The sequence below is a fragment of the Crinia signifera genome, chromosome 3, assembly GCF_055691185.1.
Source record: "Crinia signifera chromosome 3, ASM5569118v1, whole genome shotgun sequence".
Classification (NCBI taxonomy): domain Eukaryota; kingdom Metazoa; phylum Chordata; class Amphibia; order Anura; family Myobatrachidae; genus Crinia; species Crinia signifera.
In genome coordinates this window covers 317,763,266-317,790,506 of record NC_139219.1, presented here as the reverse complement: position 1 = coordinate 317,790,506, position 27,241 = coordinate 317,763,266, and the positions used below count along the sequence as shown (strand labels likewise).

Sequence of the window (27,241 nt, the reverse complement as noted above, 5' to 3'; positions counted from 1 at the left end):
CCAGTATTAGACAATAGTTTATTCTATTTTTTACACCAAGATCAGCCCGGTGACCACAGCCCAGGGTCAGCGGGGACAGCACCAGGCTTCAGCCTGGTCAGGTAAGTCCTGGTGGGGGGGGACCCCTTCATTGGGGGGGTCTCCACTCCCCCAGGGCCCCTGGTCAGGCTGACCGGTCAGGGGGTTAATGTTTTGGCCGCGGGACCTTATATCATAAGTGTCCCCCGGCTGTGACATTACCCTGCTGGCTGGTTTGGCCTGGGGCTGGTTCTTAAAATACGGGGGACCCCTAGTCATTTTGTCCCCCGTATTTTGGGAACCAGCCCCGGACCAGGAGCCTGGGGCTGGCTGTTAAAAATCGGGGAACCCCTATTTGTCGGGTTCCCTGATTTTTAATTACCGGCCCCGGCTCCTTCAGCCTGGTGCTGGTTACAGCTCTGGGGGGGACCCCACGCTGTTTTTTTTTTTTTATTTATTTAATTTTTCTATTTTTTTTACACTAAAGCCTGCACGGATCTGACTGATCCATGCAGGCTAAAGCCAAATACGACAGGAACATCAGGGTGTATTTTCCTGTCGTATTTTGGTGCCTGTTTTACACCAAGTAGCAGCCGTATTATCAATAAATCAGGAACCACCATTCTTTTGAATGGTGATTTCTGTCGTATTATATCGATGGTGTAGACATTCGTATTTGTAAATACAAATACGAATGTCCCATCATTAGGAATACGAATTGTTGTATTTTCGGGATTGTAAATCCCGAAAATACAAATGTGTAAAAAATAGGTGTATTTCTGCCTACGAATACACCTATTTTTTACGAATCCATTTTGGTAAATTTCCCCCAAAATTCCCCTATCGCTGTGGGAAATTAGGCATCCACCCAACTCATGGTTTTTTAAGAGCCAACTCCTTACTCCCTATCAAATGAGTCTCATAGAGATAAATACAACTGGTAGCTTTGTTTACCTAAACCACAAAAATGTGGTCTTAAGTGGGAGCCAAAAACAACAAGCACTTGTGCCACAAATGTGTCAGTTCCTGTAATTTAGAATGCTTGATTTGTTAAACTGTCCTTTTAATATAATGTACTAAATAAGAGATGACCCATGGGTAATTCCATCTGGCACCATTTTCCTTTTCATTATAGGCTGTGTTTTGTACGTATTTTCTCATATGTCACAATCTCTTGCACTGCTCTGACTCCTGAGGCCTTTGATTTGCTGCATGGATCACTTTGCAATTGCGTTAGAATTTAATAATTAAGATATCTAACCACACATTAGGATTATTGTTATTAATAATTTGTCTCACATTTTTGTTCAGAAAATGTAAATAACAAATCAATCAAAATTCATCAATCAAAATAAAATTTTAATCAATTAGAATTAATCAATCAAATTGCACATTTGGAAGCTTGGTTTGTTTTTAATAATTTGTTCCACATCTCTTATTTTTCCTTTTTTTATTCAATTGATTAATCAATCAATGCTTTACCTGTCTTCCACTACATACATCTAGTTTTTGACTAATAAAAAACATTTCATGGGGCACATATTTTATTAAACTGTAATCCTGTTTGCCACCGCTATGCCATTTCATTGATATACTCTATATTCTATTAAAGTGACTGCCGTGTGTTTGTTCCGCTGCTCTGCCATTTCCATTAGCCAGCCAGCCTGCTGCAGCCATTTTCCAATATTTAGAAACATTATTGTGAGGTGGTCAAAATAAACTGGAAAATAAATTATTAAAAATACTGTAGGAACAAAAAAGTCCAAATGACATGATGTTATCTGTTTTATAAATTTTCAAGATAACCAAACCAAAACAATTGAAGGTGAGTTTGCCAAAACCAAAAACCAAACCAAATTTGTATTTTTCTTTGTCCATTTCTAGGAAAGCCCTTTGATAATTTGACCATCATGAACGCTGCCGTAGCCAATATAATTGTGTGCATACTACTCAGCCGTAGATTTGAATATGATGATCCAACCCTACTGAAGCTCATGAGTTCAGTTAATGAAAATGTCAGACTACTGGGAAGCCCTACGGTCCGGGTAAGTTATTATTACTTCATTTTTATTTCTCCCCTCTTGTCACAAATAATCCCACCCTTCAAAGCTTATTTATTAAATTATTGTTATTAAAATAATTCCACAATGGTATCAGAATTGTAGTCAAACTACAGAAGGAGCGTGCTTCATCCAGCGGGGGCTGGCGGTCGGATTGCCAACCACCAGCCCCTACCAGCCGCCGGAAGGGGAGCTCCCCGCAGGTCCTCGCTGAGCGCCCCTACCTCCCCTCACCCCCCCCATGCCCCCCCCAACCCTGTCCATCTTCCTGAAGTAGAGATGGGCAGGGTTCGCATCCCCTGCCACCCGGAAACTGGGACGCGCGTCCCAGTCAGATGAGCACCATTTCACCAGCGGGGCTTTCTGGTGAGCCCCGCCACTGGCTGAGAGGTGCTGCATCTGTATCAGAATAGACTTGTTTGAGTTATGTGAGGATCTGGTTGAGTAACTGCAGCCTGTTTGGTGGATTTACAACTAAATCATCATTTATATCTCTTGAAAAAATCTTATTATTTTGAAATGTAATCCTTCACCCATGTTGAAGTCTTCGATATTATAGGAAAACTGTCCAATAGTAAGAGCGGAACCGAGCATTTCATGTTCAGTTAGCAATGGTGATTCCTGGGGTGGGGCTGCAGCACAGTCCGAAATTCAAATAAGTGGTGCCGCACCCACTGCCCGTGAGCCCAGGCAGGCAATATATGGTGTGGCAGTTAGTACCTATTTGAATTTTGGACTTCACTGCAGCCCTGAGTCACCACTGATGTATGTAAATCTGACCAGTTACAGCTGTTGATATTGTTGATTGATGTTCATTTTACATGGCTTCAGTTAGGTCTGGTAGTGATGAATCTTCTACGAGGGACATGCAGTCAGAGGAGACAGGGGAGGCAGTGCTTCCCTTGTAATTTTGTTTAAATTAATACAAAGAATACACCTATGACACTTATTCTGTGTATTTTATTTATATTTTTTTAAGAGGATGAAGCGCTCTGTCCTTTTATGAAATTTGATTTAATAATAGATGTGACCTTTTCTGATAACTACAATTGGTGACATGTCAGTATAGTTTATTTTAGTGGTTCTCAAACTTTTTCAAATCCCTGGACATGTTTTATAATTGGCAGTCACTGTCACCCATTTTTCCTATCACTTTAACCAGAAATAATTTTATATGGTCCAGAACCACCAATAGGAGGCACCCGTGCTACACCCCAGAGAGCCTAGACATATTGGGTTAAATGTAATAGGATGAGAGATTCAGAAAGTGAGAGATTTGGTAAGAAATCTCCAGGTTTTTTTAAAGCGGCAATCATTTACACTGCAAAACCAGATTGATTATGATCAAAGAATAAGAAACATGGCTGAAGAACACAGAGGTGAAAACAGGACATGGAGAGATTGGACTAACATAACAAGTGGGGGAGAGGTCAGAAGACATGAGAGCCAAGTGAGAAAAATGGATAGGTGGCCTGTGAGAATAATATAGGTGAAAGACGTAGAATAGGATGTGGAACCAACTATAGGTTGGAGCAGGACAGTGCCATGAATTGGAAACTAGTAGAATGAACAAGAGCAAAGGCGAGCAGCAGCATTTAATAAGAGGTGCTAATGCACATCTCTATAGGCTGGACATCTAGGAGAGGACTGGGGCAGAATCATGACGGAGGCCATATTGTGTAGGTGAGAAGATGTACAACCACCAGCACCATAGCATAATGGCTGTCCGGACTGCACATCTAGGGTGGGCAGTGGACTAAAAACAAAAATAATCCTGACATAATCAAGGTATTTATTCTAGACTGTATCCCTCCAATCCAATATAGCCTGAATACTATGGAACACGTGTCTTTGAGCTTAATCAAAGCATTACTTACTCATCTTAACCATGTAACTGGCTAATACTGTATCTGCTTCACAAGTGGCCGCAAAGTTGTCTTTTTTTTTTTTTTAAGCTTATATGAACATTACTAGGTGATTCATCGCGCCCTACGGGCGCTCTTCACACCGTCGTAAGGGGCTGCGCCCCCTTAATTTGTGAACGTTTGTATTGTGAGACATATGGTTAGAATTGTATGACAGATGCCTGTATTGCAACTTGAGTCAGTGCTCGAAGTGGAAATTTTAAAGTGGGGGTATGGAAAAATAAAGGACTTATTTATGCGCGCGCCGGGTGTGGCCACTGAAAAAGGGGGCGTGTCTTTACGTGTAGCGTACCATACCACATACCCCTTATATACCACACTAGTAGGACCCCTTATACTATCTAGTACTAGTGCCCCTTGCACATTGTGCCACACTGTGAGAGCCCAAATTCAAGGACAGCAAGGACAAACAGACAGAGTGACAGCAATGAGAGACTGACAGCGGGAACAAAGAGAGAAAGTGACAGGGACAGCCACATATGTATATTGGGTATCACGGTGTGTGGCAAATGTATAATGAGCATCACTGTGTTTGGCATTTGCTCATTATACATTTGCCACACACCGTGATGCCCAATATACATTTGCCACACACCGTTGTGTCCAATATACATTTGCCACACACCGTTGTGTCCAATATACATTTGCCACACACCGTGATGGGTGAGAAGGAGGTTAAGCAGAGGAGAGGAGTAGTGGAAGAGGAGAAGGGGAGAGGAGGTAGGGGGAAGGGTAGGGTAGGGGAGGAGGTATGGAGGAGGAGTAGAAGGAGCGGAGAAGGGAGAGCAGTACAAGTGGGCGCTGTGTACCTCCTGTCACGATCAGCAGCGACGGTAGTTGCTCCTGTTCCCAGATCTGCTCCAGTTTTTTTCTGCTCCTGTTCCCAGGTCTGCTGCACTCCACCCCCCCCCCCCTCCCCGGCAACTCCTGTTCCCTGACGCCGCACTTTCTTCTTGGCACCGGGTGTTCTTCTCCTGTACCCCAGCGCAGGGTCCCTGGCAGTCTAGGAAAGAGAGAGAAGTGTGGTAAAAGAGGTGGGGAGGAGAGAGATAGAGGGGGAAGAGAGAGCAGGGAAGAGAGAGCAGGGAAGAGAGAGTGAGGGAAAGAGAAGGTGGTGGTGAGAAGGTGGGGAAATGGAGGAGGGGGAGTGGAAGAGGGGGAGAGGAGGAGGGGAGAGTAGATGAGGAGGAGGGGGAACAGAGGAGAGGAGGAGGTGGGGGAGTGGTGGAGGAAGGAGAGCGGAGAAGGGAGAGCAGGAGAGGGGGTGAGGAGGGGAAGTGAAGGAGAAGGGGAGCGGAAAAGAAGGTGTGTGGAGGAAAGGGGGTGAGGAGGAGGGGAAGTAGAGGAGAGGAGGAGGTGGTGGGGGAGCTGAGGAAAGGAGGAGGAGTGGAGGAGAGGAGAAGGGAGAGCAAAGGAGGGGGAAAGGGGGTGCGGAGGATAGGGACTCGGAGTGAGTATGAGGGAAGCAGAGGAGAGGAGGAGGGGAAGCAGAGGAGCACAGGAAGGGGAGTAGAGCAGGTGGTTGGGGAGCTGAGGAGAGTAGAAGGGAGAGCATGGGAGGGGGAGAGGGCCTGAGGAGGAGGTTAAGCAGAGGAGAGGAAAAGTGTAGAAGAGGAAGAATGTAGAAGTGGAGGGGGAGGGTTGGGGAGAGGAGGATGAGGAGGGTGGGTGAGAGGAGGATGAGGAGGGGGGAGAGGAGGAGGAGGAGGAGGAGGAGGAGGAGGAGGAGGAGGAGGGAGTCGGGAGGAGTGGACATGTGGTGGATGAGCAGATGTACCTCCTGATAAGATCAGCAGTGTCATTATTTTTTGCTCCTTCTACCGGGCTCTCTCCCCCAGCACTAATCATCTGCATCTCATTCATACATACTACACGCACTGCCGCTCCCATTCACACATACTACACGCACTGCCGCTCCCATTTAAACATACTATATACACTACCGCTCTCATTCATTCATACTACACGCACTGACGCTGTCATTCATACATACTACACACACTGCCGCTCCCATTCATACATACTACACGCACTGCCGCTCCCATTCACAAATACTACACGCACTGCCGCTCCCATTCATACATACTACATGCACTGACGCTGTCATTCATACATACTGCACACACTGCCGCCCTCATACATGCTGCACACACTGCCACCCTCATACATGCTGCACACACTGCCGCCCTCAAACATGCTGCACACACGGCCGCCCTCATACATGCTGCACACACTGCCACACTGCCGCCCTCAAACATGCTGCACACACGGCCGCCCTCATACATGCTGCACACACTGCCGCCCTCATACATGCTGCACACACTGCCGCCCTCATACATGCTGCACACACTGCCGCCCTCATACATGCTGCACACACTGCCGCCCTCATTCATGCTGCACACACTGCCGCCCTCATACATGCTGCACACACTGCCGCCCTCATACATACTGCACACACTGCCGCCCTCCTACATGCTGCACACACTGCCGCCCTCATACATGCTGCACACACTGCCGCCCTCATACATGCTGCACACACTGCCGCCCTCCTACATACTACACACTGCTGCCCTCATACATACTGCACACACTGCCGCCCTCATACATGCTGCACACACTGCCGCCCTCATACATGCTGCACACACTGCTGCTCTCACTCAAACATACATACACTCACTGTTTCCATACATATATCCATCCCACCACACCACATGTCAAGACACACTGAGACCACTACACTACCTGTTGTCCTCTGGCTTCTGAGGCTGCAGGCCGGGCTCTGGCAGCTGTCTCTGTGGGCTCTGGGGGAAAATGGTAGAACCTATTGCTCCTGTATACCACAGAGGGGTCCCTACTGTGGGCGCCCAGAGGGGTTAATAATAAAGGTGCTCCTATAGCACGTGTCCAGCGATTTGTGGGGCAGCATTGGTGGGTTTGTGGAGAATGGGCAGGGGTTTTGGTTGGGGAAGGGTACCTGGTGTCTGCTCCTGTTGCAGGCTCCTGCCCGTCACTTTCCTCTCCGCGATGTCTGGTAGCTGGCTGTTCAGTGCTGGCAGCGCTGTCCTCTGATCCGCTGGAGGGCGCACTAGTGCGGGCGCCGCAGCGTTGCCGCACTCAGTCGCCCCTCCGGTTCCCTGGCAGTCCAGTCTGGGGTCCTCTCTCTCTCCAGGGTGGCGGCGGTGTCCTTCTCTCGGCTCCTCTCCAGTCACGTGGCCCAGCCGGCTCTGTCCCCGCCGGCTGCTTCTCCAGTACTCCTGCGCACCCGACTCCGTCCCTGTGAGGACTCGGAGGGCTGCTGCGGGTAAGCGTGCACCCGCCTGGCACTCTTCTCCTCTCGCTCGCCACGCTGCCCTCTCTCTCCTTCTCGTCCGGGACCCCCCTGACCTCCTAGCATCTCCCCTTCTCTCTCTATACGTCCCCCTGCACTGTCAATCAGCCTGGGGACATCTCTTCGCGCCCTCCGCCGGGGATTAACCCCTTGGGTCGTTGGCACCTGTCGGCTGTCCCTGCTATAACGGATACCCCTGGCTGGGGTGCCACACCCGCACAATCACTTTCTGGCTGTGCTCTGTAGCCGCCGGGTGGGGACCCCTGCAGGAGCACTGTGGAGACTGCTGTCCAAAAAAAAAAAAAAAAATAGTGTTCGAAGTGAAGTGCCGGTATGACATACCGTTGTATACCGGCCCACTTCGAGCACTGACTTGAGTTATAGGTGAAATGTGTTAAATAGAGAGCATATGATGTGGAAGGGGGTGTGCATTGTTTTGTTTAATTAAAAAGCGGTTACAGAGTGTTGACATAAGTGTGACATAAGTGTGGCACTTCATTGGTGTCCATGTCGACACATGAGAATGAATATGAAAACATTCAAAAAGTGAAAAATAAATCTTCAAAAACTCATGTCAACCTTTTTCATTGTCGACCATAGCCATGTCAGTGTTTTGCATGTGCCATTTAATCGTGGGGTTGCCGTGAATGGGGGGGGGGAGGGAGGTGGGGGGTGTCTGCGAATTGCGCGGGGTGGGGGGGTCGCGGGGGGTGCCGCAAATTGCGGGAGGGGGGGTCGTGGGGGGTGGGTGATGCGAATTGCGGGAGGGGGGTCGCGTGGGGGGGGGGGTACCGCGAATCACGGGAGGGGGCCGCTGGGGTGCCGCAAATTGCCACAAGAAAAAATCAACACAGAAAGGTCAACACATGTAAATGTTGACATAAGTGTGGCACTTCATTGGTAACCATGTCGACACATGAGAATGAATATGAAAACATTCTTAAAATGAAACATAAATCTTCAAAAACTCATGTCAACCTTTTTCATCGTCGACCATAGCCGTGTCAGTGTTTTGCATGTGCCATTTGATCCTGGGGATGCTGTAAATCGCAGCGACTGGGGGGTGGTGGGGGGTGTCCACGGGAGGGGGGGTGGTGTGCCATGAATTGGGGGAGGGGGGGTCGCAGGGGTGGGTGCTGCGAATTGCGGGAGGGGTGGGACGTGGGGGGTGGGGTGCCCCGAATCGCCGGAGGGGGGGTCGTGGGGGCTGGGGTTGCCGCGAATTGCGGTAGGAGGGGTTTGCGGGGCGGGGGAGCGCGCGAATCGTGGGAGGGGCCCCGCAAATCACGGGAGGGGGGGCGGCGGGGGGCGCTCACCTGGTGTGTCTGGTGAGTAGCTGTGTCTTTGCTGGGTAACATGGGGAGGCAGAGGGTGTCTGACACTGTGCATACCTCCCAACATGACCTATGCCAGGAGGGACACAATGCTCTGCCGTTGGACTTTCTTCCTAATGTATGATTACCTCCATCTGTGTTGAACAGGTTAATTGATAGGAAAGGTGCTTCAACACAGGTGATGGCAATCATACATTAAAAGGAAAGTGCAGGAGCAGAGCAAGGTGTCCCTCCTATGACTGTGGGCTCACTGGGCTGGTTCTCTGTCATGTGAGTCAGAGGCTCCACCCAGCGTTAGAGGGTCAGACACACTTTGAGTGACAGATGTAGCCAAATATATAAGAGATTCAAAAAAAGAAAAATAAATCTTCAAAAACTCATGTCAACCTTTTTCATTGTCGACCATAGCCGTGCCAGTGTTTTGCATGTGCCATTTAATCCTGGGGTTGACATGAATCGCGCGTGGGGGGGGGGGAGGGAGGAGGTGAGGGGTGTCCGTGAATTGCGGGAGGGGGGGTCGCGGGGGGTGTGGGTGCCGCGAATCGTGGGAGGGGGGCGCGGGGGGTTGCAGTGAATCGCGGGAGGGTGGGTCGCGGCTGCGGGGGGTTGCCGCAATGACAGGAGGGGGGGTCAGGGGTGGGGAATCGCGGTAGGGGGGGTCGTGGGAGGCACCGTGAACCGCGAGAGGGGGGGCCCGGGGGGGTTGGCGCGAATCGTGGGAGGGGGGGCGCGGGGTGCCGCGAATCGCAGGAGGGGGGTGTCACGGGGTGGGGCCACGAATCGCGGGAGTCACCGGGGGTGCCGCGAATTGCGGGGGGGGGTGCTGCAAATCGCGGGAGGGGGGTCGCGAAGGATGCCGCGAATCGCCACAAGAAAAAATCAACACAGAAAGGTCAACACATGTAAATGTTGACATAAGTGTGGCACTTCATTGGTGTCCATGTCGACACATGAGAAAGAATATGAAAACATTGAAAAAGTGAAAAATTAATCTTTTTCATTGTCGACCATAGCCATGTCAGTGTTTTGCATGTGCCATTTAATCGTGGGGATGCCGTGAATGGGGGGGGAGGGGGGGAAGGGGGGTGGGGGAGGTGCATACCCAACATGACCCTCTCCAGGAGGGACACATTGCTCTGTTTCTGGACTTTCTTCTTAATTTATGGATTACCATCACCTGTGCTTAAACACCTGTCTTATCCATTACCCTGTTTAAAACAGGTGATGACAATCATAAATTAAGATGGAAGTCCACAAACAGAGCATTCTGTCCCTCCTGGAGAGGGTCATGTTGGGAGGTATGGAGGTGTGGGGCGCTCACCTGGTGTGTCTGGTGAGTAGCTGTGTCTTTGCTGTGTAACATGGAGAGGCAGAGGGTGTCTGGCACTGTCTGTGGGCTCACTGGGCTGGTTCTCTGTCATGTGAGTCAGTCATGTGAGTCAGCGTTACAGCTCCAGACACACTTTGAGTGACAGATGTAGCCAAATATATAAGAGATACTGAATAAGCATTAAATAGCTTGGATAGCAGATTAGCATAGGCAGGAACATACAGTATAGTGTTGTTGTTAAAGGGCAGTTTAGAGTGTCAGTGATATGTTTATAGCAAAAGTCTTATTTCAATTGATATTTTTTGTGTAGATCACAATGTTAGACTTTATATGGTATGAACAGGGATTCACAACGTTTTAGACTGGACATGGTATAATTTCATTCAGGCCCGCCACTAGAAATGTTGGGGCCCAGGACTGACCTCCAGTCCGGGCCCCCAGCGGCACAGCACCCCCCGCCCGCACACACGCCTGCCCCCCACCCCCATTACTTACCAAATTTCTTCACGGTCCGGAGTGCACACTGCTCAGTGCAGCGTGCAGAGCGCCGAGCCCCTCTGTGTCCTAGGCTCGGCGCTCTGCAGGCTGCACTGTGTATGTCTGGATGGGATCTGCCGGGTTGGGGAGGCCCGGAGGTGGGGTACGGGTGCGGGTGATCTGTGCCGCTGGGGGCAGCTACCCGGGCCCCTCCAGAGGCTGGGGCCTGGGACAGCTATACACACGGCACCCCCCTGTCGGCGGCCCTGATTTCATTTGATTCCCTAAATCTCTGACTGCTGCTACACCACCTTCCTGATGACAGAGATACAGCTATAATTATATAGCTATCTCTATCTACATATTAGTGTAGGGGGTGGGGGTGTTTGGGTCCAAGGGGGGAGAAGATAAAGGATGGATTGTAAGCTTAGGAGGAGGAGGTTGGGAACATATAGCGCGGGAGATGAGTATGGTGCATGGCTGGTCCCAGAGAAGTGGCCGCCCACAGCAAATACCCACAGACTGTAGGGGCTGCAGATGCATGCAGAGTGGCGGAGAGCCCTGGAGGCAGTTGAAGGACCCTCCCCCTTGTTCCCTCCCCCACCTTCCCATTCCGATGCCTTTGGGTAGAAAAGCACTGTAGTTCAAACTACTTTCTTCTTTTAAAGCTGTACAACAGTTTTCCAAAGCTGATGGAATGGCTGCCGGGTGTCCACAGAACAATGATTGAAAACTCTAGAAGGATTCTGAGCTTTATAAGAGAAACGTTTACAAAACAGAAGGAAGAATTTGATGTGAACGACCAGAGGAATCTGATCGATGTGTTCCTGGCTAAGCAGCTGGAGGTAACAATAACATCCTTGCATTTAGCATTAATATAAGTATACATGTATGTAAATTTTATGGGGCTCCATTGAAGTCCCCTAATGTATGTTTTCTATTTATTACATAGTTACCTCCCCTCCTGCATTCTACAGGAGACTCTCTGAAATAACAGCAATCTCCCTCTCTCCCTCATTTGTCTAGCAATCTCCCTCATGTCACCTAGCCCACATTACACTGTTACATCATAGTAACCTCCCCTCCTGCATTCTGCAGGAGACTCCCTGACATAGCAGAAATCTCCCTCTCTCCCTCATTAGTCTAGCAATCTCTCTCATGTCACCTAGCCCACATTACACTGTTACATCATAGTTACCTCCCCTCCTGGAATTCTGCAGGAGACTCCCTGAAATAGCAGCAATCTCCCTCTCTCTCCCTCATTAGGCTAGCAATCTCCCTCATGTCACCTAGCCCACATTACACTGTTACATCATAGTTACCTCCCCTCCTGCATTCTGCAGGAGACTCTCTGAAATAGCAGCAATCTCCCTCTCTCCCTGATTAGTCTAGCAATCTCCCTCCTGTCACCTAGCCCACATTACACTGTTACATCATAGTTACCTCCCCTCCTGCATTCTGCAGGAGACTCCCTGACATAGCAGCAATCTCCCTCTCTCCCTCATTAGTCTAGCAATCTCCCTCATGTCACCAAGCCCACATTACACTGTTACATCATGTTACATCATAGTTACCTCCCCTCCTGCATTCTGAAGGGGACTCCCTGATATAGCAGCAATCTCCCTCTCTCCCTCATTAGTCTAGCAATCTCCCTCATGTCACCTAGCCCACATTACACTGTTACATATTTTGGGGGAAAAGGAATAAGAGATACTGTAGAAACATTTATGTTGAATCATCAGCACCATTTCCCAGCACTTTGCCAAGTATAGTAGCTCTTACACGTTCACAATCTATTTTCACAATCTCTCCATATATGGACCTAGACACGCCCTGTGGGTGGAGCATGACACCTCCCCTCTAAGTGGGACGCGGTTCAAAATTCTAATACCAACGAATCTCCCTGAAACTGGTTTTCAAATGTAAGCAAGTATGATTGATTATCTATAGAAGACCTATTTCTAAAACAACATCACAAGTCTCTTTCATGTTTAAAAATTGGCCCTTATTCAGGTTCATTCGCTGCCCTACGAGAATGATATCTTGCATGTTAAAGCAAGGGTTTGGCGGCGGGGAGTTAGGGGGAGGGGGGTTGGGATTCGGCATGGTCCCGACACAGCTGATTGGTAAGCTGCAAGCTTCAGGATTTTTCTTTTCTAGGGATTGTTCAAGTCTTGGAGAAAGATAAAGTGCAGCTGATTGGTTGACACTTTGGCCAGGAAGTAATGGGAGCTGAGTTAGCAAGTCTCCCACAAAACCTCTCTATAAAGTCAGACATACTTAAGCTCCGTACACACTGAGCAATATGATCGCTGAGCAATATATTGCTCAGTGTCCCGTTTTCATCAGCGACCAGAGATGGTCTCTGATAAAATCAGTGGGTGACATGGGCGCCATCGGCGGGCAGCTGACATCACTGAATGTCAGCTGCCCGCTCATTTTCTCCGGAAAGTGCATGCATATATAAGTGACCTGAGAGTCACTTTAAATATGCGTGCATGCACCACATCTTTCGATGGTTGGTGACCATCAAAAGATGTGGGAGGTTCCCCATGGCATGCGAATGGATGTTTATCTAAAACATCCAATCGCAGGCTGTGCGAATGAATTCTTTGTGCGAACAGTGGGCCGGCGTACCACCATTCGCAAGGCGGGTTCTGGTTGACTTGCAAGGGTGCGTATTCGTCTATGAGAGAAACAACAAGAATAACCCCCAAAATATAGGCGTCAGATATCAGTGTATGCGACTCTAGTTGCATAACATATAATGTTACACTGTTTGGCTAGGAAATGCTGTATCTGAACTTTTCTCTGCAAATACAGCCTCAATTACATACAGAATATAGGCAGGAGCTGTATTATTTTAGTCAACAGATGCTGCTTGTGCATCTGATTAGCATCCCAATGTACATATACGGGCCCTCTAATTACTGATAGTGAAGTTCTGCGCTAGCACATATAGTCATATGCACATGTGCAGAACTTCTGTGCGAGCACCCTCGCCAACCTGCACGGTCAGTGTAATGCTTGCACAGGGGTGGGGGATGGGATGGGAAGGGGGTCAGTGAGACGTTCAGAAATGGGAATGCCCAGAGTTTCATGAGCGTTACCATGTAAATTGTGGCGTGACGTGGAGTTACGGGGGCAGGCGACTGATGCCCGCCCTGTTTTCAGCCGGAAGCCCACAAATATGTCAGGCTCCATCAAAGCTTTTTTTTGTTGTTGTTGCATTTTTAAGGTTAAAAATTATTTTCAAAATGTTTATTTATTAAAAAATGCACTTTCCACCAAACCCCTCCCCCTTATTTTGCCTGTGCTTGGGAAGGAGTTGTAGGGAGGGAGAGATCACACTGATCCTGCCCCGTCCGGATTTGCCACTGGCTGGGGGGTATGATAGTGCCCCCCAAATATATTATTTTGCACAGCAGTTTGCATAAATGGGCATGGGCAGGCCTCCTGCCCCCCCAAAAATTACCTTGGCCTGCCACAGCTCTCTACATCGTTGCTATTTTAATGTTAAATAATGTTACACCATAGCCACTTGTTGCATAATTGTAAATGTATTCATATTGCACAGGGGAAGCCAGAATCCACTCTGTATTACCACAATGACAACCTGGTTGTAGTGGTCAACAATCTGTTTGGGGCAGGGATGGAGACCACCTCCACCACACTGAGATGGGGCCTCCTGTTTATGATGAAATACCCAGACATCCAAAGTAAGGAATATATATAGGATATATGCAATCATGTTGGGAAATACACTACAGAGTCCCTTGTCCATAGTAAAGCATAATGCAGTATGACAGTACAGTGATTACAATCATAGGCGTGCGCAGCCCATTTTTTTAGGGGGTGCACCATTGGAGGGGCGTGTCCATCGCCGCCTACTGGGCGTGTCCATCACGACCTAATGGGCATAAATGCAAAATAAATAGGTGACTTATTTATGTATATGCACTTTAGAGTGAATCATTCCCCCCCCCCCTCATATACTATAAACAGGGACAGTGTGCACCTAAGGAGTGCTGCAAAAATTTTAAGTATAATGACCATTACACATAATTCCGCACACTGTAATGGCCATTACATATAATGCCACACACCATAATGCCATTACACATTATGCCAGGACTTGACAATAGCGACAGTGCGCGCCAAAGGCATGCGCCAAAAATTTACACCATAATGCCTATTGCACATCACACAGCCATTACATAGTATACCATATGCCTTACACATTATACCACACATTGTAATGCCCATTACACGTTGCGCCCCACACTGTGATGTCCATTACATGTTACGCCTCACACTGTTATGCCAATTTTGCTTCACACCATAATGCCAATTACATATTAGGCCACATAAAGGTACCATAATACCAATTACATATTAAGCCACACACTGTTATGCCAATTACCTATTACATCCCACACCATAATGCCCATGACATATTACGCCCACACCGAATTGCCTATTACACATTATACCATAAGCTGTAATGCTCATTACACATTATTCCACACACAGCAATGCCCATTACACAGTATGCCACACACCAAATTACCCATTACACCACACTTATATGGTGTATAAGTGTATACATTACATATTATGACACACACCATAATGCCCATTACTTATTATGCCATATAAGTGCGCTTACCTACATGCTCGTTGTCAGGAGTTACATGTTCGATGCCAGGGTTTACATGCTCCATGCCAGGGGGTTACATGCCCCTTCACATGGGGGGGGGGGGTTGCATGCTCATTGCCATAGGAACTACATGCCTGTTGCCCAAGGGGCAAGGGGATAAATGCTCATTGTCTGGGGGGGATTACATGCTCGTTACCCACATATAATGCCCCCCTGAGTTCTACATACATTATGCCCCGCATAGTGCCACATGCATAATGCCCCTGTAGTGCCACACACAATCCCCAATAGTGCCACATACATACTGCCCCCATAGTGCCACACATATAATGGCCCTGTAGTGCCACATACTTAATGCCCCCTGTAGTTACATACACATATAATGCCCCATTGTGCTAGAGTATATATGCAGTGTCATGTATAAATGACAGAGCAGCCTGGAGCCTGTGGAGGAAGGCGAGAGCTAGCTGCCACTGCAGCAGTGTGTGGGCTGGGGACAAAGCTGCTGCTGCCAGGCAGATGAGGGGAGGGGGCGCCGGGGGAAGGAACTTGGCTGATGAGGAGGGAGCGTTGCTGCAGCCTGCAGGTGACCCCCGTGTCAGATGGTGCTCCTGGTTAGTAAGCGGGGAGGAGGACTCGTAGTGAGGAGCGCTGCCGCAGGTGACCCCCGTCTCCCTGCTTAAGGATCCGCTGGCTGTGGGGCCGGAGCGCATAGATGCAGGTCCTGGCGCCGGAAACTGCTTCCGGCGACAGGCAGCCGCCGGGCAGCTCCACACTGCTGCTGGCAGGGGAGGACAGTGCTGCGTTCGTGCGGGGGGGTGCCGGTCATTAGGAGGTGCCTGTGCACCCCTGGCACCCCCCGTGCGCACGCCTATGATTACAATTCATTCATTAATTACTTACATTTTTAAGATGGCCTTGGATGTCCTCCCAATGTATTCATCGATTCCTGTTGGTGCTCTGGTTTCCTCCCACAGGCCATAAATGTTCTGGCAGTATCGAAATGGGGCATGAAAAAATAAGGTCCCGTGATTAAGGGGTGTGGCCAGTGACCACAGAGGCATGGACAGCCATGTTCAGACCTGTTATGCATAACTTTAGTAGGTCGTCTACTGTAGGCAGGGCCGGATTAACAATGGGCCTGATGGAGCTACAGCTCCAGGCCCACTCTCCAAATAGGCCCATTTTGTAGCTGAGGGTCATGGCTTTCCAACGAGCCCAGCCCCGTGTCGCTAGCCCCCCGGTTACCGGAGATACCGCCAGGCAAATCTGGAACGTTGTCCCCATAGGATAACATGGGACCCGCTAATTCCGACCTCCACCCGGTTCCAACGGCTGTCAGTTCCAACTCCGGCATTACAGAAGCTCGAGGTTGATCTCAGTCGAACCCAAATCGCTGGGCCTTCAATCTGATACCTGGTCCATATGGGTTCATTGGTTCTAGAGATATTGTGGGTAAACCAATTTTTTTTTTCATTTCTAAAATGTAATTTCATGGCTGTTCATGTTGTTTGAGGTCAGAATTCTCTGGAACCAAACGGCCCAGTTTCACGGGACCAAAATCATTCGAAGCCTACATTTAAATGGGTCAGTTGGTTCCGAAGATATAGCTGTTTGTTTAAAGGGGGCGGCAGTGGTTTTCTCTCCCCCTCACACCAGAAAATGCAGGGATTAGGCTGGTGTAAAAGGGGCCAGTCCGAGAATGTTCTTGCATGATCCTGGGATCATATTCCCGGGTAAGTCCCTGCATTTTCTGGTGTGAAAGGGGTATTATTTCAAATAGCCGGGACATGCAGTGCTCTGAATACAGCCGGGCAGCCCCCTGCTCTCTGCCCGGCTGTCAATCAGTGCCAGATTAAGCCTTCGGGGGGCCCGGGGAACTTTAGACAGGGGGACCCCCTTGCACTTGTCATTACTGGCCACAAATTGCATGAGATAATATTATACTGTCAAAACACAGAGTAAAGACAGTATAAACTTGGTCAATGGGTGACTGCTTACTCTGTAGGACTGTAGGAGACCTCACAGTGTCAGTGCCTCTGATTAAAAACCCTCCCATGACTAGGCTGCTGCTGCTGTCCTCCATAGGCCTGAGAAGCATGTAATGACGTCCACCAATCAGAGCTCAGCATAAACCTCTCAGCCTCTGCCTTCTTGTGCAAAGTGTCATGGGACTTAGTCAACTCCCAGTAATGCACTGCACACTTGTGCAGTCAGTGTTCCTTGGCTCCCGATGCTCAGCACCATTAATCAATGTCACATTGGCAGATAGGTGAAGCTGCAGCACTACCCCACTCCCATGCACAAAACCTTTAGCTAAAAAATAATAATAATGTTTTTGTTAAAAATACATGCCAACCACAGGGGGCCCCTAGCTAGAGGGGGCCCATGGGTACTGACCCCTTTTGCCCCTGCTTTAATCTGGCCCTGCTGTCAATGGCTGTCATTTCTGCCCCACGGTGGCTGTCCCCCAGTTACCGCGAGCATGTATTCCCCCATGGCAATGAGCATGTAATCCCACATGGCAACGAGCATGGAACCCCTGGCAATGAGCATCGAACCCCTGGCAATGAACATGTAGGTAAGCAACACTTATGTAGCATCATTTTTAATAGGCATTATGGTGTTTGGCATAATACCTAATGGACATTATGGTGTGTGGCTTAACATGTAATGGGCATTATGGTGTCAATTATTAATGCGTGCCAAATGCCCCTGTTTATGGAGCATATTGTGCATTTTTGCTCAATCTGTTTGGTATAGTGCAGGCATGTCCAAACTATGGCCCTCCAGCTGTTGTGAAACTACAATTCCCACCATGCATTTCCACAGTTTTGCTATTAGGGAATGCTAAAACTATGTCAAGGCATGCTGGGACGTGTAGTTTCACAACAGCAGGAGGGCCACTGTTTGGACATGCCTGGTATAGTGTGCATTTTGGCTCAATCCATGTGGCAAAATGTGAATTTTGCCTTAATCTGTGTGGCATAACGTGAATTTTGACTCAATCTGTTTGCCATAGTGTGAATTTTGGCTCAATCGGTGTGAATTTTGGCTCATTCCATATGTCATAATATGTAAGAGTCAAGTACAGTATAAAGGGGGTTACTATTGTGTTACATGATTCGTATAAGGGGTATATGGTGTGGTAACTTTAGGTGACCACATAAAAGGTGCTGAAATGTTGTCTACCAAGTTTCGGCTTTCAGTATTTTTTTTATGACTGGAGTGCCGCCTCACCCCGCAAGTATCGGCATCCTGCGGGTGTACCTTTGGAGGGCACCTGCCAATATATCTCCATGCATTTTTCTTATGCCAGCCCCCTACCTTTTCCAGGCATATATAATTAGTTGAAAGCATTTACACAAATAAAGACACACCCATGAGCAGACCGCCCAACCAGAACACTGGTCACGCCTCCCACATTATTGCGCATAATAGGCCCTTGATCATTTTCAGCTCCAGGCCCATTTAGACCTTAATCTGGCTCTGACTGTAGGTGAGCTCTAATGAGGTGGCTCTTGAAGAATTTGCTGTCTGAATACAGTTGGGATGTCCCTAGACACTGGTCTACCTTCTTTATTTGCATCTTGGCTAACTGTTATTTCCAACACTTTGCTCTGGGGTACTGCCTTCTTGGGCTATATAGCTTTATCCATGGATTTGAGGTACTGTATAGCAGATCTCTGATTAGGCCATTGCTGATTAGAACCCTCTCTGGAGTACCTTCTATGAGTTTGATAATGCCATGGTTGGCCACCATCTGCTTCATATCGCTGCATTGAACTGGGATACCACCAGGTATATTAACATCAGCTGCCTGTACACCTTTCACTCCTTGCACAATATTGCATTTGGCTTGAATGTCTAGTGATATTCAGATTGGGGAGATTTCAGCTCCTGAATATATGGTGATTATTAATGTGAATTTGTTTGTATGAATCAGATGTGATTCAACAGTACTCAGCTGCCACCTGGTGGTGGTTAGCTAGCTGGAAATATTCACTATAGTCAAATCTTATTTAGGTTAATATAACAATAATTTTCTTAGCAGGCTATTTTAAACAGGTAACCTGACTCTATAGGTGCAGTTTGTTTTCTATAATGCTACTACCTAACCGTCTCCCCAAATCTGCCTGCACCCTTAATAGGTATGCAGTACTGCCATTTTGACTGATCACTACAATGGGTTAAATAATGCTAATACATATTCCAGTAAACAATCTTCCTACACGTGTTTCACTAAACAGCTTTCTCAAGGCCTTCACACTCTGGGAAAATGAGTGTGGCTACTCAAAAGGGGTGTGTCCTTAGCTGTAGTGTACCACACCATTTACCCTTTATAAACATTATACAACACAATAGTAGACCCCGGAATGAGTCAAAATTCATATAATGCCACAAAGTATGAGCCAACATTCACAATACTGTATGTCACACAATATGAGCCCAAATTCACATTATGCCACACAGAATGTGCACAATTCACATTATGCCACACACAGTATGAGCCTAAACTCATTTTATGCCATATAGTATGAGCCACAATTCACATTATGCCATATGTATTGAGCCAAAAGTCATGTTATGCAACACAGTATAAGCCAAAATTCATGTTATGACACACAGAATGAGTCAAAATTCATGTTATGCCACACATAATGAGCAAAAAATTAACATTATGCCACACAGTATGAGCCAAAAATCATGGAGAGGGGGGACCCAGGTACAAGAAGAACAGTGGGTACATTGACAGCAGGGACACAGGGACAAGGATAGCGACAACAGGGAGGCAGGGAAAGTCATAGCAAGGACAGTGATAGTGACAGTGAGTATGGAGGGACACTGACAGCATCCCACAGGGGCAGTGACAGCAGGAATGAAGGGGCAGTGACAGCGGAGACACAGAGACAAGGAGAGTGACAGCGGGGTCATGGGTAGAGTATAAGCGGTCCTGCTGGGAGAGTGATAGCAATGGGGAGTACAGTGGCTGTTTGTGGGCTTGAACACTTTTCAAACCTTCCAAGGTCTTTAGAGGCAGCGGCAGCGGGAGGAGACAGGTGATCCAGGCCACCCGGCAAAGTCTGGGGATACAGCTGCAGCTTGAAGATGCTAGGCCACCCAGCGGGGCAGGAAGGAGAGAGCCACGGATCCAGTGACAGAGACAGGGCACGAGACCGGCATCACCAATTTAGAGGAGGGGGGAGAAGGGGACCAGCAGTGCAGTGTCCATAGAGCTGCCCCTCCTCACATTCATTTGTGTTTTTGATGTTTTTGAATAAAGCTTGTATTCTAAATGAAAGACTATGATTGCCCTCCCCCATTGCACTTGTGCAAATCTGCAAGACTCCTTGTGGTTCTAGGCTGTAAATATGAGATTGCAATTTATCATCTCATTTAATTGACAGAAAAAGTGCAAAATGAAATAGAAAGAGTGTTAGGAGCAGCTCCGCCACAGACAGAGCACAGGAAGCAAATGCCGTACACCGATGCCGTCATCCATGAAATTCAGCGGTTTGGTGACATTGCACCCAATAATATTCCACATGCAACAACTCAGGATGTCACATTCAGAGGATATTTCATTCCTAAGGTCAGTCTCATATTTGTTAAAGCATATTGTAAGCTTAGGTTGCTGATGTCCACATCAGTATTCATAAAAATAGATGATTGTGTGTGTGTGTGTGTGTTTAATCAGTCACATAAAGTAGGACGCCAATGGTGTAAATCTGGTAATCTGAGTGATAAGACTATCCACCACTCCTACTGCAATGCTTTGGACACTGTTAAAAAAAAATATATTTCCAATCTCTTCTCCTGCCACCAACCTTAAGCGACTTTTTAACACATTTTAGTCTCTTCTGTACCCTAACCCACCGGCTACCATAATTGCACAAGAACTTGCCTCCTACTTTTAAGGACAAGATTGATAACATCCGAGATGAAATGGTATGCTCTTCCGCAGCCTCTAACCCACTTTCCTTCCCACCTGATCCCTCTGGCACTTTCTCCTCAATTATCCACAATCTTCTTATTATCCTACTCCACTACCTCTCCTCTTGATCCTATACCTGCACAAGTCAATAAAAAAAAAACTAATTCCTGTGCTTATCCCAACCTTAACTAAAATCTGCAATATCTCTCTTGCTATTTGTACTTTCCCTTTTCTGTTCAAACATGCAGTGATTACTCCCATTCTAAAAAAAAAAAAAAATTCTGACTCTAACTCTCTCTCTAACTACCGTCCTATATCTCAACTCCAATGCCTCTCCAATCTACTCGAGAGACTCATCTATTCTCAACTCACACACTTTCTTAACTCTCACACCCTATTAGATCAACTTCAGTCAGGCTTTCGTTCCCAACACTCCACAGAGACAGCACTGAATAAATTGGTGAGTGATCTGGTCACTGCTAAGTCTAAAGGCCATTACTCACTATTTATTCTTCTAGATCTTTCTGCTGTGTTTGACACTGTTTATCACACCTTCTCATACAAACACTGCACTCCCTAGGTCTTAATGATACAGCCCTTTCCTGGTTCTCATCTTACTTATCTGATCGCTCTTTCACTGTTTGCTTCTCGGATACCACTTCCTCTTCACTACCTCTGTCAGTCGTAGTTCCGCAGGGCTCAGTCTTAGGTCCTCTGCTTTTCTCAATCTATATCTCATCTCTTGGCAAACTAATCAGCTCTTTCGGATTTCAGTATCACTTGTATGCGGGCGATACTCAAATCTATCTACCCCAGAGCTGCCACCAGTGGGCCAAGTCTATTAATGTCACTCTGCCATCTCATCTTTGATGTCTTCTCGCCACCTCAAACTTAATATTTCCAAAACGCAATAAATTATATTCCCACCAGCAAAGAACAGTTACCATCCAGATATCTCCATAACTGTTGACAATCTCAACAATCTCGTTGCCTAGGGGTGATCCTCGACTCTGAACAGGAGATCACCTCTGCTCTGCAGGGAAGGGGAGGGAGGGTGCCAGTGACTGCCCAGTGGCTAGGAGAGCACTGTGCATGCCTCTGAAAATGCCCCCTTTTTTCCAAAGATCTGCCCATGGAAATTAGAGTCTGAGCACTGTGGAGCTCAGACTCTACAGCACTACGCAGTTCTGCTGCCGGCAGGGAGATGGGGGCCATTTTTAAGGAGATTGCACCTGCCTCCTCTCTTAAAGTTCCCCTGCCTGGGTTCAAAGAGCAAGGTGTGCCCAGACATTGACTCTATCCAATAAGATTTCAGTTTTTAATTTGTTTATATGTATACTTTGTAAATTACCATTCTTCCCCCCCCCCCAGGGGACTACTGTGATGCCAATACTGACCTCTGCTCTGCACGATGGCGCCTACTTTGAGAAACCAGACCAGTTTTACCCAGAAAATTTTCTCACCCCAGAAGGACATTTCAAGAAGAATGAGGCCTTCATACCATTCTCAATGGGTAATAATAGTTCTGATCAAACTATAATTTTAATAACAGACAGGAACACCTGTAAATGTTACTTGACTGGTCCTTGGTTAGGAGTAAAGTTTGGTTCAGAAACGTGCAATGTTAAGATTTACTGACCTTAAACTTCAATGCCTTTATGAATACATTACCTTTCCAATGATGATGGCTATAACAACCGTAAATTCAAAGAATGGCAAACATCTCATTGTGCACCACCCTCATGGCCACTCCCCCCACCACCAGTTGCACCTGGCATTTACCCCCACCACCACGTGCACCTGGAGTTTCTCACCACCACTGATTCCCACCTGCCCACACATGTCCAGTGACCAGTAGCTGTGCAGACAGTTTAGTCACTACTACTGCAGTGGTGGACACACACAGACCGGTCATGACCAGTCTGTGTGTATCCCCTGTTGCAGTAGTGACTGCACTGTTCACACAGTCAGAGTGACCCAGGCTGCAGGTTGGGCTAGCCTAGCTAGCAGTCTAATACACTTACTTTAGTTAAACTATAAGTTGGGGACTGCTTGGTCGAGCCACCACTGGGCATTTCCTCCTAATTGGAGGAGCACACAGAAGCAGCTGCAGTCCTCCACCCTCCTCAGGCAGTGCAGTGCCGGCACACAACAGGGGAGAGACAGTGTGGGCGGGCCTGCTGGTGGGCATGACACGGCGGGGTGTGTGGCCACAGTCTGGGAACCGGCAACATCATGCTCTGACCCATGATGTGAGTGACAGCAGTTTCCATGATAAAGGAGGGGGCGTGGTGTTGGCGTGTGCATTAGGGAGTCCCTCTGTGCACGCCTATGATATGCTCATTAATAAGTAAAAACAGTTTGGAAATAGTTGGATAACTTTATGTTGGTCAGACATAAAACAGAATAGCAGAAATAAAAACAATTATAAATGTAATGTGAAAAACAACCTCTAGCATTTATACTGTATTTCCTATTGTGTGTGTCGCAGGTAAAAGAAGCTGCACTGGGGAAAACCTGGCCAATATGGAGCTGTTCCTGTTCTTCACGTCGCTGCTGCAGAACTTCACTTTCCAGGCCCCTGCCGGAGCACTGCTGGACCTCACCCCTACAGTGGGCGCTATTAGTGTCCCCAAACCTCATGAGATCTGTGCTATACCTCGCAATTAGAACTTGTTTTCAGACATATTGATTACAATTACTGTACAGTGTATGTCATATTTGTATAGAATTTTAGCATTTTAACTTAAATTACAGCATCTGATTTTCATATTTTTGAGTTTAGTATTCAATTTGGATTTAAATACGTTGAAATTAAATTGTTGTGGGGAATTCCACCTTGCGGATGGATGTGTATGGTTTGAGTAGACTTCACAGCCAAGCAAAAGTGTTCACATTATTGTCACAAGCTGCTGACCGTCGAATGATTTTTCCACTGAGCACCAGTCATCGCAAGCTAGGAGTAGCCAGGAACTTACTCGATGGCAGCGCAGAAAACAGGCATATCCGCCCTGGAGCTGATGTCACACAATCTCCCCTAACAGGCTGGGGCACACCTAGCGTTTGTTTTTCTGGCCCACCTGCGGTTTCCTAGTAACAGGATGTCTTCGCTAGCAGGCATTGCGCACGCGCATTGGGGCAAATATACATGCACAGTTCGCTGAAAACCGGTTACTGTGCAAATTCCCTCAGCAGCGATCAGGCCTGAATTGGGCCCAATGTAGCTTGTGCCGGTGTTTTGTGGAATATTAACAAGTTCAGGTTAAGAGAAAATTTGTGTTATCTGGAAAGATTATTCCTCCCAACATACTGTATACAGTAAATCAATACTGGAAGTGTATTCCCTCCCTGCCTGCATGAACTTGTATATTTTGAATGAATATTTTTTATTCTAAATAAATTTACGGTTTAAAAAAAAATCAAAAACCATCTGGACATTCAATATTTGAATGGTACTGTAAATCTCCACCAAGCGCCTTCTGATCACCTTTATTTTTTCTTTGTTTCACAACTTTCACTGAAGGCATGGCCGCCACTAGAATTGTTGGGGCCCGGGATTGACCTACAGTCCGGGCCCCCAGTGGCACAGCGCCCTACATTAGCGTCCGCACCCCCCCTGCACGACATCCGTGCCTGCCAGCACCCCGCCCCCCCATCACTTACCATTACGCTGCATCGCTCCTTCAGCCTTCCTCCGCCATCGGTCAGGTCAGGTTTGGACTCCGGAATATAAAGGTAAAAAGGTTTGAATTTCTAATGCGCAATTAAAAGTGCGGCTAACCTCCTTAACCAGGAGTTATCAACCTGGTCAACACAATAGATATACACAAAAAGAAGTTTAGGAGGGTAGCGCTCTACTGTGGGTATTTATCACCAGACAAATTTGAATTGGATGTATTTTACCCGGTGTTGATCTTGGACAACTTCTTTTCCACAGGTAGTTCCGTATGATTACATGCAAATAAAAATAAAAACAAATATGGTGTAGAAGTCCTGTACACACACAGTCTCTGTAAATATGAAAATCCTGCCGGACCGTAAAGACTGGATACTTCTTCTATACTCAAAATGTGATGTTAATGGATCTTCGTTATGGGGTCACCTCGTGCATCTATGGGGTATTCAGAATGCTTACACTCTGCTTACATGGAAAGGGTTAATACCCCATATATAAAGGTTTCTTTTCAAGGAATCGTTCTATAATGCTTTCTTGGCCCTTACGTGTGAAAAGAAGATGGTACTCGCATTAAGGTTTCTTTACAAAAACGTCTGTCACTCCAATTTCATTCACCAAAAAGTTTTTCTTTTATTGTAGAAAAAAATTCACATAAAACACCGGTGCCGGTATTACACACAGCCAGAACAACTGAAAGTGGCTAGATGGAAACCCCGGGAAGCTCACTCATGGTTTGCTGGCAAACAGGGCAACTCGGTAGACAAAACAAATCTTCAGACAATAAAGGCACCCCACCAACGCGTTTTGACCTAGGGACAGTCTTTTTCAAGGTGGTCCCTAGGTCGAAACGCGTTGGTGGGGTGCCACTATTGTCTGAAGATATATACAGTATATAGGTAGTGTTCCTAACAATGAGTGTTGGTGAACCTTACAGACCTTCAACTTCAGAACTTTCCTTGACTGCTGTAGACTGCTGCCCTGCTTTCTGGTATCCACCACCCCGGGGTTGCTGAGGCTGGCCACTCACCTGACTCATGTGAGGACTCTTCATGCAGTGATCATCCCTGACAGTCACTGGGTAAGTGCTCCAGCATGCCACTGGCCTCTCAGCCTATGCCTCTGCCCCAGCACTGTTTACTACTGCCATAACTGCTGTCTCAGAGCCCTCTTCCCTACCGATCAGGGCTGCACTCCTCTCAGCTGCTGTTTATGCAATGGACAACACAGGTGTTTGCCAGGGGACAGTCTGTGCTCATTAAGCCCCCCACATATAACTGCAAATAATTCCCTCTGAGAAGTTGCTGATGATAGTCCTTGAGATGCCCGGGAGGCAGGAGGTTACGGTATACATAGACAATGTCTAGGCTGACAGTCACTAAGTCAACCATTATTGATCGACAGTCATTGATGTATTTGTAAAAAGATTTAGGATTGGCTATACCCAGTGTTGCAAGTAAGGGGGTACGGCGTGGTACGGAGTACCTGTAAGAAATATGTTGCAGGTACGCAGTACCACTTATTCCCTGACCCACTGTCAATTCTATTTTTATTGTAAGTCTAAATATAATGCATCCGCAGCCCGCCCACCCAGTGTTATGATTGGTGCTGTATGCAGCTACTGGCTACTGCTGATTTAGCCTGTCACACGGTGCCGACAGCATGAAGAGCAGGCTCCACAATTGTAAGTACAAGCTGCCCGGCTCTCCCCAAGCAAGAGCCAACCCACCCCCAGTCATTCCCTGTTTCTCATTCCCTGTCTCCCAATGCCATGCTACTATTGTCATTAATACCCCTTTTACACCAAGTGAGAAACCCAGGTTGGACACAGGTCAGTGTTGGTGTAAAAGGGGCCACCCTGGTCCAGTAACACTGGTTTCCTACCCAGGTCCTGACCGAAGTTAAACACTGGTTGGACCTGGGTCGTGGGTGGTGTAAATGGTCCCAACCCAGGTTCCACAGGGGAGCTCACATGGTTGATGCTGTACTTTTATACCGCTATGTGTCCTTGAGCACTGAATAAAACTTTTTGAAAAAATATTTAACAAAATAAACAAACCGACATTTTTCAATGCTAACTTTTCATGTCTTTTTTATTTTATTTTTTTAATCAATGACGGAAGGTTGACTGGAAGTTTATCAGTCCTAAAATGGACATTTTTTAATGTCATCCAAAGGGAAAAGCAGGGCTGACCCAGGTTCAGTATAAATGGCGCAGACCTGGGTCCGACCTGGGACATAGTGCTGTGTAAATGGGGTATAAAGCTGGGTTCAACCCTGGAAACTCCTGTGTACAAAGATCAGGTCCAACCAAGGATTTTGGTTTAAAAGGGGTATACTGTAAGTCACTCCCCTAGCTTTGTGTGACCATGCCCCCTCATGACACATGGCCACGCCCATTTTTGGTGGAAGGTATCAGTACCACCAAGAAAAAAATTCTACTTGCACCACTGGCTATACCTATCAACTTTCCTACTGCCTACTCTTTACCTATATACCTA

General features: G+C 47.3%; 1 protein-coding gene across 1 annotated transcript in view; it reads left to right on the top strand.

Annotated features, from left to right (window-relative positions):
- Positions 1 to 23,737, top strand: part of LOC146064828 (cytochrome P450 2C5-like) — a 50,333-nt gene extending 26,596 nt beyond the window's left edge. Inside the window, exons 4-9 of the mRNA XM_083178732.1 lie at positions 1,903 to 2,063; positions 11,141 to 11,317; positions 14,050 to 14,191; positions 20,541 to 20,725; positions 22,439 to 22,580; positions 23,559 to 23,737. Coding sequence (XP_083034858.1) covers positions 1,903 to 2,063; positions 11,141 to 11,317; positions 14,050 to 14,191; positions 20,541 to 20,725; positions 22,439 to 22,580; positions 23,559 to 23,737 — 986 coding nt within the window. The remainder of the gene's footprint in view (positions 1 to 1,902; positions 2,064 to 11,140; positions 11,318 to 14,049; positions 14,192 to 20,540; positions 20,726 to 22,438; positions 22,581 to 23,558) is intronic.
- The last annotated feature ends 3,504 nt before the right edge of the window (positions 23,738 to 27,241 follow it).